At 35.5% G+C, this 17,455-nt stretch overlaps 1 protein-coding gene across 5 annotated transcripts in view; it reads left to right on the top strand.

The window, feature by feature from the left end:
- The window catches only part of TTLL15 (tubulin tyrosine ligase-like 15), a 165,912-nt gene that overhangs the window by 30,768 nt on the left and 117,689 nt on the right, over positions 1 to 17,455 (top strand). Inside the window, exons 3-5 of one of the 5 annotated variants that reach the window (XM_075291236.1) lie at positions 2,535 to 2,748; positions 2,803 to 2,949; positions 13,507 to 13,644. In XM_075291236.1, the coding sequence (XP_075147351.1) occupies positions 2,535 to 2,748; positions 2,803 to 2,919 (331 nt within the window). In that variant the 3' untranslated portion in view covers positions 2,920 to 2,949; positions 13,507 to 13,644. Of the gene's footprint in view, positions 1 to 2,534; positions 2,749 to 2,802; positions 3,021 to 13,506; positions 13,868 to 17,455 lie in introns of those variants that run through there. The other 4 variants (XM_075291237.1, XM_075291235.1, XM_075291238.1 and 1 more) reach the window with 4 other exon arrangements.

Raw genomic sequence — 17,455 nt, 5'->3', positions numbered from 1 at the left:
AATTTTGCTTATTTACGTAGCCATTCCAACCAGAAATGAGCCTCATCGCTGAACAAAATTTGTCGATAAAAAAGCGGATTTTCTGCCACTGATTTTGGTAATAAAATTCAATGATTTGCAAGCGTTGCTCGTTAGTAAGTCTATTCATGATGAAATGTCAAAGCATACTGAGCATCTTTCTCTTTGACACCATGTCTGAAATCCCACGTGATCTGTCAAATACTAATGCATGAAAATCCTAACCTCAAAAGAATCACCCTTTATATATATATATATATATATATATATATATATATATATATCTATATATATATATATATATATATATATATATATATATATATATATATATATATATATATATATATATATATATATATATATATATATATATATATATATATATATATATATATATATATATATATATATATATATATATATATATATATATATATATATATATATATATATATATATATATATATATATATATATATATATATATATATATATATATATATATATATATATATATATATATATATATATATCGATATATATATATATATATCTTTTTTGGAAACTTTATTCGCAATTTAATTTTATTATAAATACATGTAAATATATTAAATACATAAAAAATAAAATAAAAAAATAATACTAACACCACCTTCCAAACTTCAACCGGATCGGATGAATTTTGCTCCTCCAAGAGGAGCAAAATATATAATATAATTATGGGCCGATATGGACAATTTGTTTGTTAGAGACCATATACTAACACCATGTACCTAATTTCAGCCACATCGGATGAAATATGCTTCCCTTAGAGGCTCCGCCAGCCAAACCTGAACCGATATGGCCTATTTGCAATACCATCCGACCTACATCAATAACAACTACATCTTCCAAGTTTCAAGTCGATAGCTTGTTTCGTTCGGAAGTTAGCGTGATTTCAACCATAAGGTTGAATGATGATAAGGTAACCTTGTACTAAATTTGAGTAAGATCGGTTAATAAATAAGACTATTATGACCAAATTTTGGAAAATCGGGCGATGCATATATATGGTAGCTATATCTAAATCCGAACCGATTTCGATAATTTTTGCACACTTAAAGGGTGGTAAATTAGATCGTTTGGTGTCGAAAACGAAAGGCGAATGATGGACAGACGACAGTGTCCACAAGAAGCTTTCCAAGACATTTACAACGCGATGTTGCGACTTCATCATCAGCTGCGAAAACCATGAGTAAGATAATGTTAATAGTGTGAGTGATACTTGGCAACTCTGGCGTTCCCAATTAGGATGTTTGCCATGCAGCACTTCAGGGAAAAGTGTCGAAAGGCAGAACAGTTACCGATGAACCAATGACAAGTAACACAGGCTCATGGGCAGTTAGCTCCAAGAGTAAATGCCATCGATTTTGAAGAGCAAACAGAATTTGAGGTTGAGGCAATTTCGCGCCAGGCTAACTATGAGTGCTGGAATTGTAAAGAAAAAGCCACGGTTTTATGGACTGCCTTTCGAATACTCGTAACCCTTTCTGTTATGGATGTGGCAAGGAAATTGTGGTTGAGCCGAAATGTCCCAGATGTAGGGACACCAGAACGAGAGGGGTAGCGGAGATGGTTATGATGAGCGGAAGGAACCTGAAATAGAAATTTTAAGAAACAGAATTAGTGATAGTTATATACATATATAGGAGTAAAAAGAATAGTGAAATGAATTTTAGGGGAATTAGACCTTGACATATTAGGATGAGGGAATACGAAGCAGTTAGAAATAGGATTTTTAATGAAAATAATGAATTCAGCCAAAATAGTGTAGTATATGAACTAAGTGAGGCATTTTCAAGTAGTTTAAGCTCAAATGAAGTAGTTGAGGCAATTCAATATAAACATCGATAGCATATTCGGCACTGCGAGCAAGGGAATGTTTTAGAGCTCGAACGAAATTGAGACGGAAGATTGCGGCTGCAACTCTATATGAAGGGGATGATTCTCGTCTGTATATGAAAATTAAAATTGGTAAAGAGGAAGTTGAGGGGTTGCTAGCTAGCTGCTAGAAAAGGCCAAAATCCCTATATACAACTTCTCAGCGGCCGTTGGAACTGCAGACGAGACTCTTCGTAGAGGTGTAGATCGCATTCGGGCTTCTGTTAAATTAGGGAAAAAGGAAAACATAATAACGTTCTTTTTAGTTCCAACCTTGAGTAAGTTATTAAATCTCGAAATTGATTTTATGCGAAAATTCAATTTCACTCGGCCACACGTTTGTTCGCCATTTCAATGCCTTGCATTCAAGTACCAACAACGACATAATCAGACATTTCTAGCTCGAGATAGGTTTTTTTTTTTTGTGAAAAAGGCCGAAAAACTAAAATAACCAGGTATTTCAATGTACATTTTCAGTGTAAACTAGTGTTATTTAAATTCAAAAATCAAAAAATCAAAAAATTACAATCAAAAATTATTTTGTATTGGAAGTCTTAAAACCAGTATTTGTTTATTCTATATTGATTTTTTAGGTTTTATTCCACAGATGAAGTAATATCCTCTGAAAAGAACTTAGCTACAAATTTAAATATGTGTGCTAAATTTAGATGTGATGAATCCTGTCATATACCTGAATGTGATTTATGTTTGCCTTGTCTTAGTGGTAGCGAATATCAGGAATTAGCTGAGGCATATAGAGAACACTTGCACAAGACAAATATGAAGCGTATATTTCCCCGTCCATTTGTAAGAAACGATTCTTGATTCCTTTTTGTTACGACTAATTTTTTTTTTTTATAGTTCAATTCTAAAACTTTTGATATTAATGCTGAAGTACAAGCACTGTCAAAGCGCAATTCTTGGATGACAAGGTGGTTTTATTACAAGTGTTTATACGAAAGTAGTTGGTGCCACTAAAGAATTATTTCTTTATCATAACATATGTTTGTAAGTATTTAGCACAAAAAAATGTTTTTGCTAATTCAATAAATATGTTGCAATGTTGCAATACCATTACATTTCAATGTTTATACCTTAAGCTGAGTACTATGTTCACTTTTCAAGCTGAAAACCAGCTTATTTTCACGGTTACTTTTTTTAATTAATTAATTTAGAAATACAAAATTATTTGCAAACAATTTCTTGGATCTTTCCCATACATTATTTGGCAAGACTCGAACAAAATATAATAGTCTTCATAAATATATTTGTACTTTTAATTTAGTGTTGGTGAAAAAGCCAAACATAGTATTCACCTTTAAGATGGGTACTAAAGTCGACTTTAGCCGCTAAAATCAAAAATAAATCTGCAAAAACAGAATAAAATTGTACATATGTTCTTGTTGCAAATTTTGTTTTAAATTAATAGGGAATGATCCAATGTAACAATTGAAAATGTTTATTTTCTGTGAATAGAATTATTCAAGAATAGTATCCGTGAAAAAATGGTTAATTTAGCACGAAAATGGCAACTTAATTGTGGCCTATAATGGAGAGCTTGTGTTTGTTGTGAAACAGACACAAGTATTTCGAAAGAACAGAAGCACACTTCCTAAAATATTTATTTATTTTTTTTTACTAAAAATCATAGGCGAACCAAAGTTTGACAAATTCAAACGACAACAAACTATTTTTGCTTCTTTTTCCTTGTCCAAATAAGAACAAAGTTAAATCAAAAACAATGAAAATTTTGTTCGCCACTGATTGTCTTTAGCCGACTATATCATACCCTAAACCACCCCTATGGAATTAGTAAACATACTCTCAAAAATTTTGTTATTTATAACAGCAAAAGGGTTGCCTAAAACAGCAGTTTTTTGTTTGCTGAAAAACGACAGACTGTATTTGCTATTAGCAGCACGCTTTTTTCTATTAGTGTAATCATTCGTTTTTTTATCGACCCGCAGGCTTTAAAGAACGTGTTTTTGTTTTGCTCTGTGTTGTCATCCAATTTGAACTGTTTTTTTTTGTGCAATTTTGCTGTGCTGTTGATCAACTAGCTTCCCATCCAGTTTGTGTTTCGTTTTTTGTTCTATTAGCGTCTGTCTATCAATTAATTAATTATAATTTATAAATTAAATCGCAGATTACATTTACTATCTTACCAACATTAATCACATACTGTAATTTAAAAGATCTTTGTATATCTTGTAGTGTGTGAATGAATAAATAAAATAATTATAAGAATATAATAAAATAATATAGAAATAGGCCTGGGAAAAAAACGTACTTCCTTGTTTTAGAAAATTAAGGGGTGTATGTTTATGGGGGCTTTATCTCAATCTGATTATAAATGAGGTTTATAAATGAGACCACTGTTGTAAAAATTGAGCACCGAAAAAAGTGCCTTCGTAACTAAAGGTGAGTACTAAGTTCGAGTTTAGCCGCTAAAATCAAAATTAAATCTGCAAGAACAGAATAAAATTATATCTTCTTGTTGCAAATGTTGTGAAAAAATGGTCAATTTAGAGCGATAATGCCAACTTAAAACTGGCCTTAAAGGAAAAAATGTTCATCAATTTATTTTATTTCAATTAAGTTAAATTTCTGTTTAAAATAATAAAATTTACTTGTTTCAGTAAAAAAATCCTAAAAAGAAAGTATATAGAAATAGTTCATTAACTTTTACAACAAATACTGATTTCCTCTCGGGGTAAAAAAATGTACAACTGAACTTTATTTACTTATAACTACGCATTCATTAAAATGAACAGAAACCGAACTAAACCCGAGTTTTTCAACTTCCCTTATTATAGAATGCTTATCATATATATATATGAATAAGACTTAGTTCAGTCGTACCAAGAAGTATTCAATCCTTTCAAAACCCACTTGTTAGAATATGGGCAATTTTCCTATATTTCTTTTATCAACCTACAATCGATACCTGTTCTCGATGTAAATACCGGATATGTTTACGCATGGGTTGTTTCTCTTTTTTTCAGTTGAACTCGTGTTTTCATGGTATACGGATTGTAAAAAAATAATTAAAAGTCGGAAATATAACAAAAAATATTTGTTGGTTATAAATTAGTGAGTAAAATCTAGCGATTGCAAAACAAATAATGTAAAAGTCGGGAAAATACAAAAAAAATATTTGTTGGTTATAAATTAGTGAGTACATTTTTCAGTTTTTGTGTGAAAATTATCGAAAATCAATAAACAAAAAAAAAACAAAATTCTATCAAAGTGCGTGATGATGTAAAGGGTGATTCTTTTGAGGTTAGGATTTTCATGCATTAGTATTTGACAGATCACGTGGGATTTCAGACATGGTGTCAAAGAGAAAGATGCTCAGTATGCTTTGACATTTCATCATGAATAGACTTACTAACGAGCAACGCTTGCAAATCATTGAATTTTATTACCAAAATCAGTGGCAGAAAATCCGCTTTTTTATCGACAAATTTTGTTCAGCGATGAGGCTCATTTCTGGTTGAATGGCTACGTAAATAAGCAAAATTGCCGCATTTGGAGTGAAGAGCAACCAGAAGCCGTTCAAGAACTGCCCATGCATCCCGAAAAATGCACTGTTTGGTGTGGTTTGTACGCTTGTGGAATCATTGGACCGTATTTTTTCAAAGATGCTGTTGGACGCAACGTTACGGTGAATGGCGATCGCTATCGTTCGATGCTAACAAACTTTTTGTTGCCAAAAATGGAAGAACTGAACTTGGTTGACATGTGGTTTCAACAAGATGGCGCTACATGCCACACAGCTCGCGATTCTATGGCCATTTTGAGGGAAAACTTCGGAGAACAATTCATCTCAAGAAATGGACCGGTAAGTTGGCCACCAAGATCATGCGATTTGACGCCTTTAGACTATTTTTTGTGGGGCTACGTCAAGTCTAAAGTCTACAGAAATAAGCCAGCAACTATTCCAGCTTTGGAAGACAACATTTCCGAAGAAATTCGGGCTATTCCGGCCGAAATGCTCGAAAAAGTTGCCCAAAATTTGACTTTCCGAATGGACCACCTAAGACGCAGCCGCGGTCAACATTTAAATGAAATTATCTTCAAAAAGTAAATGTCATGGACCAATCTAACGTTTCAAATAAAGAACCGATGAGATTTTGCAAATTTTATGCGTTTTTTTTTTAAAAAAAGTTATCAAGCTCTTAACAAATCACCCTTTATAAAGACCGGTACTATGCTCGGTCTCCGCAGCGAAATCCCATACAAAACCGCAAAATGCGAGAAACTAGGGATTTTTTTTCCATATGTGGTACTTGGTTTTTTTTCGAGTTGAAAAGCTGACGCAATTCGCGTAGTCAGTATTTTCATAACATGGCGGCATTCGCAATGTGAATTAAGAAATAATTTATTTATTAAACGAATTTGTGTGAATGTATAATACAAACGTGGATCGTAATATTATTTAAAAATGTAATCAGATCGATTGATAAAACAAAATATAACGTGGAGTGGTATTTCCGCGATAAACTAGGAACCACCATCTAGCCGCTCCTTACTATACACTCATAGAAAAAAGTCTCTTGTTAATCGCAAACGCTGTCTGCTGTTACCTACATTTCTGCTGTTACCTACATTTCTGCTGTTACCTACATTTTGATGTATGCCATATACTCCAACAGTGTTTTTGGACGAAGATATCCCGGATTCCATTTTTCCATTGGGGTTCATTTGGCAATAATTTCAGTTAACCAATTTATAGTAAATACCAAGATATATTTAGGAAGGTATTTTCAAGCTATCATGTGATTACAATTTTTCATTTGAGCAGAACTTTATTGTCGGTATTTGCTTAATGGCATAGGCGTAGCTATGGGTTTGTCATCTCCCCCTACCAAATACCATGTAGTATTTCTTAAACTATGATTATATATCATTGAATTAAATATTCTGGTTTTTTCCAATCTACTAGAATTTTTTTTCTCTTTTTGAGGTATCCACATTGAGGTCACATGTAGCTTTTACCTCTTACGAAAATGTTGCTAGCTACGCCAATGTTTAATTGACAATTGTGACAAAAAAAATCAAAATAAAAATTATTGTTGCGGCACGATTGGCTGAGTCGAGTTTAAATGAAACACAAAATGTTTAAGAGCACTCCATGTGCAATATATGAACAATTTATTAAAGTTAAAGTTAACAATTTATTAAAGTTAAACCTTCGCGATATAAATAGCGAGAGCGGGAGCGAGAGCGCTTTAAAATAATTTATTAATCGACTGATATGTCCAAACTCATTTGTCCTCTTGCTGGGTGGTAGCTGTTGATTGGCATACGTGACAAATGAATATGGACTGTTAGAATTCTATGCGGAGTAGAATATCATAAACAAATATGAAAGCAAAAGGAATTACAATAAATAGGCAGACATGTATGTGTGTATGTGCATATGAAGAAGTAAATAGAAAATATTTGTTATTATTATATGTACATAGTAACTTTGCAAATTCTAATGTGATGTATCCCTATTAAAATTATTAAATATCAAAATGAAAAATATTTTAATAAATCAATATAATAATTTTATCTTGTGGATATATGGCGGCAACATTCCCCTCCTCGTAAATGAGTCCAATTTTGCCAATTTTGTAGCTGGTCGTTGGTAAACACTATTTGCTGTTTGGACTGTTGCTTGGCGCACTTGCCCGTCTTTTGCAATAACCGTTTCCACAATTCTTCCTTTTGGCCAGCAATGACGTGGTACGTTATCGTCAATAATAATTACGATATCGCCGACTTTTAGTGGTGCCGTTGTTTCAAACCATTTTCCCCTTCGTGTGAGTGTAGCTGTGTACTCTTTTAGCCAACGCTTCCAAAATTTATCTGCAAAGAGTTGAATTTGATGCCACCGTTGTCGTAGATCGGCTCGTTCGAAATTTTCTGTTTTGTCTTTCAAAACTTGCAAACCTCGAAGGTGGGAGCGTTGACATTTGTGGCGTAATAGGTAACGCGGAAGCATTTTTACAAATTTGGCACGAATTCCTCACGTTTTTGTAGAGGACTCGTACACGTGGTATATGGTATTTGCTTTTAATGTTGTTGATGACGGTCTCATGTGATATATGGTGAAAGGTTTCATGGATATGACGAACCAGAAGAGTAGTCACATTATGATTTGCAGGCAGTATTACAACGTCTACGGGGTTAAGGAATGACGTGCGACTTTATACGCCTCCGTCATCTAGAAGAAGAAATTAGTTTACTGTCTTTTTGGATAAGCTTACCATTTTTTAAACAATGTATTTCTTCGCGAAATTCGATTTGCTGTGCATATTTCAATAAAGTGGATTTAGCTTGCTGTACCATATCGTAGGAAACTTGATTTGGTAGATTGTCCCCTTTGCGCTTCATCTTCAGCCTTTTTACGTAAAGTATGAACGTAGCTACAGCTCGATACAGTCTCCTCCAGTTGGAAAAATATTCCACATTTAAAGTAGCAGCTTTATTTTTATGAATGTGAAGAAAATGATGTCTAATTTCGTCATTACCGCACACGTCTAATTTCACACATTCTGGCTAAGTTGACTTGCTTTCGCGAAGAAATTGGAGTCCCGTGAACCACATTGAAACATTCCAATTATGCTGATATTTTGTTGCAAGATCTGCAGGATTCTTTTTTGATGGTACCCATTTCACCTATACGGTGCATTACAAATAGTTGAAACTTTTTTGGATCCATACGAAGCCACTGTAAAACTGATTTGGAGTCTGTCCAGAAGTATTTCGATGTGAAATTTAATCGACTAATTTCGAGAACTTTTTGGGCAATTCTCACTCCAATAATAGCAGCTTGTAGGTCTAATCTGGGAATAGACATTGGTTTCAATGGAGCTACCTTAGATTTGCCTGCGATTATTGCAACCTCACAGTGGTGTTGACTGAAGACCCGGATGTAGCAAACGGCTGCGTAAGCATCTTCACCCGCATCAACGAATGTGTGTAATTCTATTTCCGTTGCTTCATTTAAATATTGGGAGTAACATCTTGGAATCTCAAAAGCTGATATACGGTCGATTGCAGCTTTCCAATTTTGCCATTTAATATATAAACAGTTGCGGATTTCGTCATCCCAATTGATGTCAGATCGCCAGACTTCTTGAAGAAGAATTTTGAGTGTTGTTGTATAACATGAGCTTGCAACAGTTCTCTCTTCGTGGGAATTATTTCTGCGGGGAGTATGTCTGGCTGAAGTCTGGCTGAAGCCTGGCAAATCTGAAAATGTACACAAAAACATCTTTATTGGGGTCCCAATACATACCCAATATCTTTTCAGTATTTGTGAGGCGTTTTAACGTTTTTTCGGCAGAAGTTATCTCTTCGAGGTAGTTGGTGACTGCATCATTATTCGAAGACCAGTTTCGAATGTGAAATCCAGCAGCGGCGTGAATCAATTTTACTTGTGATGCTAATTCGATGGCTTCTTCTTCGCTGTCTACACTGTCAATAAAATCATCAACATAGTGGTTGTGTTGAATGGCAGTTACCGCGCGGGTATATTTGTCCTTGAATTGATCAGCATTGAAATCTCGGACGTAATGTGCTATGCATGGAGCACATGAAATTCCAAATGTTAATGAACACATTACATAAACACTCGGCTTCTCCGGAAGATCATTTTTGTCCCATCATAGGAATCTTTGAGTGTACATGTCGCTTTCTCTAACTTTTATTTGGTGAAACATTTCTGCTATATCTCCGCAAACTGCAACTTTACACACTCGGAAATTTAGCAACACATTTACAAGGGGTTTTAATAGATCAGGTCCGCTGTGCATATAGTCATTGAGACAAGCGCCACTACTTTTGGCAGCGGCATCCCAGACCATTCTTATTTTTCCCGGCTTGTTTGGGTTTTTAATTAAAAATATTGGTAAGTACCACACTCGTTCAGTCGATTTATTTATATCCTCAGCATTCAGTTTCTTTGCGTAGCCTTTTGCAAGTAAATTATCAATTTGACTTTGTAACACAATTTTCAAATTCAGATCTTTTGAAAACTTTTTGTTCAAACACATGAGGCGCTTATATGCATTATCATAACTTTCCACCAGTTTACTCACATGATTTTTCCACAACAAACCCACCTCATAATGGCCGTCCACTTTTCGACACGTAGTCCTCAGCGTCTCGATGGACACTAACGACTTACTAGCAGGTTCTTCTAAATTAAATTGTTCTTTGACCAGTTTATGTAGTTCATTATAGTTCTTTTCACATTCGCAGGTGTGTATGTTTAACCAAGTTGTCTGTTGCCCGTTACCATGAGGGCCTTGGATTGTCCATACTAATCTTGTTTTTGTCGCGAACCTTCATCGAGGAAGGCGAATGTATCGATGTAACCACCTTACCTTTGAAGTCGTATAGGCAAAATTCTAAACAAGGCCTGTTGATCATGTTTAGAGACGATGCCGCCTCAACGTTGACATTTTTATGAAGCAAACGATGATGCTTTGCATGTCAACCATCAATCCCGCATTGGGTGTTCATAAAACACTTTCTTTTATGCTTATTTAAACATTGACGGCACAATTTATTTTCTTTCACAAACTTCGACTTATCGTCCAAATTCAATTCCTTGAACTGGTTGCACATTGAAATTGTATGTTCACCTTTTTCACAATATAAACAATTCCTATTTCTTTGAGGACTTTCTTGTGTGTGAGTATTAATCGATGCACTTTTACTCATTGGGACAGTTGACACCACTGTGCTAGCGGCATCTGCAATTTGAAAAATCCAATCACTAAATGTTTTTAATATTGGAGTTTCATCACTTTTAGGAAACATAGCCCAATTTAATTTGTACTGGCTAGAAAGCTTATCTACCAGTTCTTTTACCAACATAGGGTTGTTCATATGAGTCTCCATGTTACAAGCTTCCATGGTGGAGTATATATTTTTTACACACAATGCATATGGACTCAAGTTTTTCTTTGGGCGGTGGAAAACGTCTGGCTTTTTCAATAACCCTTTCCAGAATATGTTCTGGTCGTCCAAAACACATTCTTAAAGTCTGGATGATCTCGGGCACCATTGTAGGTAACATAAGCTTACTTTTAACCATTTCCTTGGCCCTACCTTTTAAACAGGGAGCCACCGTGGTGCAATGGTTAGCATGCCCGCCTTGCATACACAAGGTCGTGGGTTCGATTCCTGCTACGACCGAACACCAAAAAGTTTTTCAGCGGTGGATTATCCCACCTCAGTAATGCTGGTGACATTTCTGAGGGTTTCAAAGCTTCTCTAAGTGGTTTCACTGGAATGTGGAACGCCGTTCGGACTCGGCTATAAAAAGGAGGTCCCTTGTCATTGAGCTTAACATGGAATCGGGCAGCACTCAGTGATAAGAGAGAAGTTCACCACTGTGGTATCACAATGGACTGAATAGTCTAAGTGAGCCTGATACATCGGGCTGCCACATAACCTAACCTAACCTAAACAGGCTTGAAGTCGTATCAAGTTCTCTGCGTGAGAGTAACCAGCTACTGTAGTGATGTTTTCAAATGAGCTAATAAAAAGCGGCCATTCTTCCGGATCGCCGGTGAAGGATGGTAGATCTCGTGGAATTGATTGACGAGCAGCCAGTTGTGATGGGGTTGGTCCGGAAAATAAATTCCAACTTGATCCTAAATTGAAAGTATTTTGCTGCACGGGAGCATTAAGCCCAGCTTGTGAAAGAATTTGGTATTTCTTTTCTAAGAATTCCTGCTGCATGCGTTGCTGCTCTTCCATCAACTTTAGTTGTAGCTCAACGTTCGATGTGGATTGGGAATTAGTTTGCATGGAAATTCTTTTTGGTTGGTTGCTGCGTATGGGAAATGAAAATGTCGCAGCAGACGATGTGGACGTATATACTGGCGCAATACTAGTGTTGATGCCTGGGGCAAAATTTTGATTTGATTTTGGCAGCGATGGTCTCGAAGACGGAGTATTGCCTCGTTGGTTTCCGTTGCTGTCAACTGCCCTTTGCTGCTCCTCACCTACAATATTTGGTGACGACGTTGCTTGCGGCATATTAAGTCGATTTGCTGTGGAACAAGGAGGATGGTTGTTTGTTGTTTGTGTTGTACTCGTACTTTTGCCTAACCCAATGTGGGAACACATATCACAATTCCAGCTAACATCTGCTACCCCACTATTTACTGCCACACAATCAAAGTGGTACCATAGGTTACATTTGTCGCATTGTACCATGCGATCGTTGTCCACTAATATCACTATTTTCAGGCATATTTATCAAATATATTTTTTTACCAAGTGTTTTATTTTCTTATTATTTCGTTACGGACGTAGTTTTATTCGCGTAGAACATTTCGAATATTTTCACTTTAGTAAATGTTACTTTTATTTGTGACAATGTCTTTTTGCTTGACTTCGCGCACAATATAAAAATTATAATATAGACGTAAAAATTATTTTAAAGATTGTTGCGGCACGGTTGGCTGAGTCGAGTTTAAATGAAACACAAAATGTTTAAGAGCAATATATTAACAATTTATTAAAGTTAAAGTTAACAATTTATTAAAGTTAAACCTTCGCGATATAAATAGCGAGAGCGGGAGCGAGAGCGCTTTAAAATAATTTATTAATCGACTGATATGTCCAAACTCATTTGTCCTCTTGCTAGGTGGTAGCTGTTGATTGGCATACGTGACAAATGAATATGGACCGTTAGAATTCTATGCGGAGTCGAATATCATAAACAAATATGAAAGCAAAAGGAATTACAATAAATAGGCAGACATGTATGTGTGTATGTACATATGAAGAAGTAAATAGAAAATATTTGTTACATTATTATATGTACATAGTAACTTTGCAAATTCTAATGGGATGTATCGCTATCAAAATTATTAAATATCAAAATGAAAAATATTTTAATAAATCAATATAATAATTTTATCTTGTGGATATATGGCGGCAACAATTATTTTATGCCAAAAATTTTGAAACTTTCAATTTGCTTTAATTTTATGACAGAAAAATAGCGAAATAAATTATCCTCATAAATGATCGTAAGAATTACTTCAATTATTCTTGCGAACCGTAACACATTTCCTCATATTTCGAAGCCTACATCGATACATTTCCAGTTTTCCTCTATTTCAAACAATATGTTCAACAAGTGGGAAATTTAATTCAATTTGACTGACAAAGTTTCAATATGTCGACTGTTCAAAGTTCATTTGAACAGAGGATTCACACATATGGTTTCCACTGTGGATTCATATGTGTGGGTCCCACTGTATATAGCGGACAACTTTCTCGAAATTTCCTTTTGTCCTTGATTTGTTTATTTGGAATGATGTTTGGAATAATGACTCCGTTTAGTGGGAAGATTCCATGCATTGACAGATGATCAAATTAAGTAAGTTGAGTTTCGCGCGTCAACGGCTTTAAATCGTTTCCCATCGTTCTGCTTTCCCCGTCAAGTAAAGTATCGGAAGTGCATAGTGATTTTTTTGTATAAACATTTATAATAAATAACATAAAATTTGTGAACAAAAGAAATAAAACAATTTTTTCTAGGAAGACGTTTAAACAAAGTGACCCAACAAACATATAACACTGAGAACATAAATGAAAGTGATGGACCCATACAACACACAAGTGAAAGTGGTGGACACATAATTAATCTAAAATTGTTTGAATTAAACCTAAAACTACGCTTAAATCTAATATTGCATTGAGTTCCCTTTATATTGCACATTGAGTTCCCTTTTTATTGCACATTGAATTCCTAGTTTGTATTGCACATTAAATTAAATTTGTATTGCACATTGAATTTTTATCACAGAATGAATTATTGCACATTGTTATTGTTATATGTATAAGTGAAATTTCTCCATCAATAAGTTATTCAATAAACTTCTGTGCATATTAAAACTAATTTCTAACATCTTCTTGTTTCAAAAGGCAAAATCTGAAATTAGATTGCGCGGTAAACATTTGGTCCATTGCGAACCGGATCAAAAAGTGTGTTTTTTTAAATTGCTAAAAACGTAATTCAAAGTAGAAAAAACCAGTGACCCTATTAAAAATCTTTTATTGTTTCCCTTTGTTGAAATTTAATTAAGTTCACATTTATATTTGTGCAAATTAGGGTTGGGTAGTTCCGGAGCGAACTAGCTCTTTGGAACTATTCGGTGGCTGGAACTAAATGAACTGGATCCGATATATTTACTCTTTCAACTCCTCAGTTCCTTATAATCAACATGCTTTACAAAAATTATTTAAATTATTTACACGGCAAAATAATTTTTTACATAGTATCTTTTGATTTTCTCTATGAAAAAATGTAAATACAATATTTATAAAATAAATGTAGATCTTTGTATTAGTATTGATCTCTGAAAATTTTTTACAGAGTTATACCATTATCTAGGTTAGGTTAAGGTTAGGTTAAAGTGGCAGCCCGATTAAATTTCAGGCTCACTTAGACTATTCAGTCCATTGTGATACCACATTAACTAAAAGTACCTATTACATATGGGCACTTCTAGTTTTAACCGCTGAACCTTCTCGTTTATTTTTCTTCGCTGAACCAACCAGATTGTTCCAAAAACATTAGCAGACTGCTTAAGTTAACGTTTTCCAGATCCGCCAGTAATCTGAAGCTATATGCTCCTAAAAGTTGCTTGCGCTTTACACAAAATGCAGGACACTCACACAAGAGGTGTTTAATTGATTCTTTTTCCTCCGCATCATGACAGCTCATACAATAGTCATTATACTTCGCGCCAATAGTTTTTGCAAGATCGCCTATCAGGCAGCGACCCGTTATAGCAGATATCAGGAGTGATATCTGACGTCTCGAAAACATTAGCATATCTAGTGTGCGGTTTAAGTTGAAATGGGCCATATTTGCTTGGTGTCGTTACAACCCTTGCAATTCTCCCATCGAACATTTGCCATCATAACAGCCTTCTCACGCAGTATGAGCTTGCAGGTAGGTAGGTAACGACTTACTAGCAGGTTCTTCTAAATTAAATTGTTCTTTGACCAGTTTATGTAGTTCATTATAGTTCTTTTCACATTCGCAGGTGTGTATGTTTAACCAAGTTGTCTGTTGCCCGTTACCATGAGGGCCTTGGATTGTCCATACTAATCTTGTTTTTGTCGCGAACCTTCATCGAGGAAGGCGAATGTATCGATGTAACCACCTTACCTTTGAAGTCGTATAGGCAAAATTCTAAACAAGGCCTGTTGATCATGTTTAGAGACGATGCCGCCTCAACGTTGACATTTTTATGAAGCAAACGATGATGCTTTGCATGTCAACCATCAATCCCGCATTGGGTGTTCATAAAACACTTTCTTTTATGCTTATTTAAACATTGACGGCACAATTTATTTTCTTTCACAAACTTCGACTTATCGTCCAAATTCAATTCCTTGAACTGGTTGCACATTGAAATTGTATGTTCACCTTTTTCACAATATAAACAATTCCTATTTCTTTGAGGACTTTCTTGTGTGTGAGTATTAATCGATGCACTTTTACTCATTGGGACAGTTGACACCACTGTGCTAGCGGCATCTGCAATTTGAAAAATCCAATCACTAAATGTTTTTAATATTGGAGTTTCATCACTTTTAGGAAACATAGCCCAATTTAATTTGTACTGGCTAGAAAGCTTATCTACCAGTTCTTTTACCAACATAGGGTTGTTCATATGAGTCTCCATGTTACAAGCTTCCATGGTGGAGTATATATTTTTTACACACAATGCATATGGACTCAAGTTTTTCTTTGGGCGGTGGAAAACGTCTGGCTTTTTCAATAACCCTTTCCAGAATATGTTCTGGTCGTCCAAAACACATTCTTAAAGTCTGGATGATCTCGGGCACCATTGTAGGTAACATAAGCTTACTTTTAACCATTTCCTTGGCCCTACCTTTTAAACAGGGAGCCACCGTGGTGCAATGGTTAGCATGCCCGCCTTGCATACACAAGGTCGTGGGTTCGATTCCTGCTACGACCGAACACCAAAAAGTTTTTCAGCGGTGGATTATCCCACCTCAGTAATGCTGGTGACATTTCTGAGGGTTTCAAAGCTTCTCTAAGTGGTTTCACTGGAATGTGGAACGCCGTTCGGACTCGGCTATAAAAAGGAGGTCCCTTGTCATTGAGCTTAACATGGAATCGGGCAGCACTCAGTGATAAGAGAGAAGTTCACCACTGTGGTATCACAATGGACTGAATAGTCTAAGTGAGCCTGATACATCGGGCTGCCACATAACCTAACCTAACCTAAACAGGCTTGAAGTCGTATCAAGTTCTCTGCGTGAGAGTAACCAGCTACTGTAGTGATGTTTTCAAATGAGCTAATAAAAAGCGGCCATTCTTCCGGATCGCCGGTGAAGGATGGTAGATCTCGTGGAATTGATTGACGAGCAGCCAGTTGTGATGGGGTTGGTCCGGAAAATAAATTCCAACTTGATCCTAAATTGAAAGTATTTTGCTGCACGGGAGCATTAAGCCCAGCTTGTGAAAGAATTTGGTATTTCTTTTCTAAGAATTCCTGCTGCATGCGTTGCTGCTCTTCCATCAACTTTAGTTGTAGCTCAACGTTCGATGTGGATTGGGAATTAGTTTGCATGGAAATTCTTTTTGGTTGGTTGCTGCGTATGGGAAATGAAAATGTCGCAGCAGACGATGTGGACGTATATACTGGCGCAATACTAGTGTTGATGCCTGGGGCAAAATTTTGATTTGATTTTGGCAGCGATGGTCTCGAAGACGGAGTATTGCCTCGTTGGTTTCCGTTGCTGTCAACTGCCCTTTGCTGCTCCTCACCTACAATATTTGGTGACGACGTTGCTTGCGGCATATTAAGTCGATTTGCTGTGGAACAAGGAGGATGGTTGTTTGTTGTTTGTGTTGTACTCGTACTTTTGCCTAACCCAATGTGGGAACACATATCACAATTCCAGCTAACATCTGCTACCCCACTATTTACTGCCACACAATCAAAGTGGTACCATAGGTTACATTTGTCGCATTGTACCATGCGATCGTTGTCCACTAATATCACTATTTTCAGGCATATTTATCAAATATATTTTTTTACCAAGTGTTTTATTTTCTTATTATTTCGTTACGGACGTAGTTTTATTCGCGTAGAACATTTCGAATATTTTCACTTTAGTAAATGTTACTTTTATTTGTGACAATGTCTTTTTGCTTGACTTCGCGCACAATATAAAAATTATAATATAGACGTAAAAATTATTTTAAAGATTGTTGCGGCACGGTTGGCTGAGTCGAGTTTAAATGAAACACAAAATGTTTAAGAGCAATATATTAACAATTTATTAAAGTTAAAGTTAACAATTTATTAAAGTTAAACCTTCGCGATATAAATAGCGAGAGCGGGAGCGAGAGCGGGAGCGAGAGCGCTTTAAAATAATTTATTAATCGACTGATATGTCCAAACTCATTTGTCCTCTTGCTAGGTGGTAGCTGTTGATTGGC

This window comes from Haematobia irritans, chromosome 1 (genome assembly GCF_050003625.1).
Source record: "Haematobia irritans isolate KBUSLIRL chromosome 1, ASM5000362v1, whole genome shotgun sequence".
Taxonomy (NCBI): domain Eukaryota; kingdom Metazoa; phylum Arthropoda; class Insecta; order Diptera; family Muscidae; genus Haematobia; species Haematobia irritans.
Note: the sequence above shows the minus strand (reverse complement) of the source record. Positions and strands in the feature narration are given on the sequence as shown.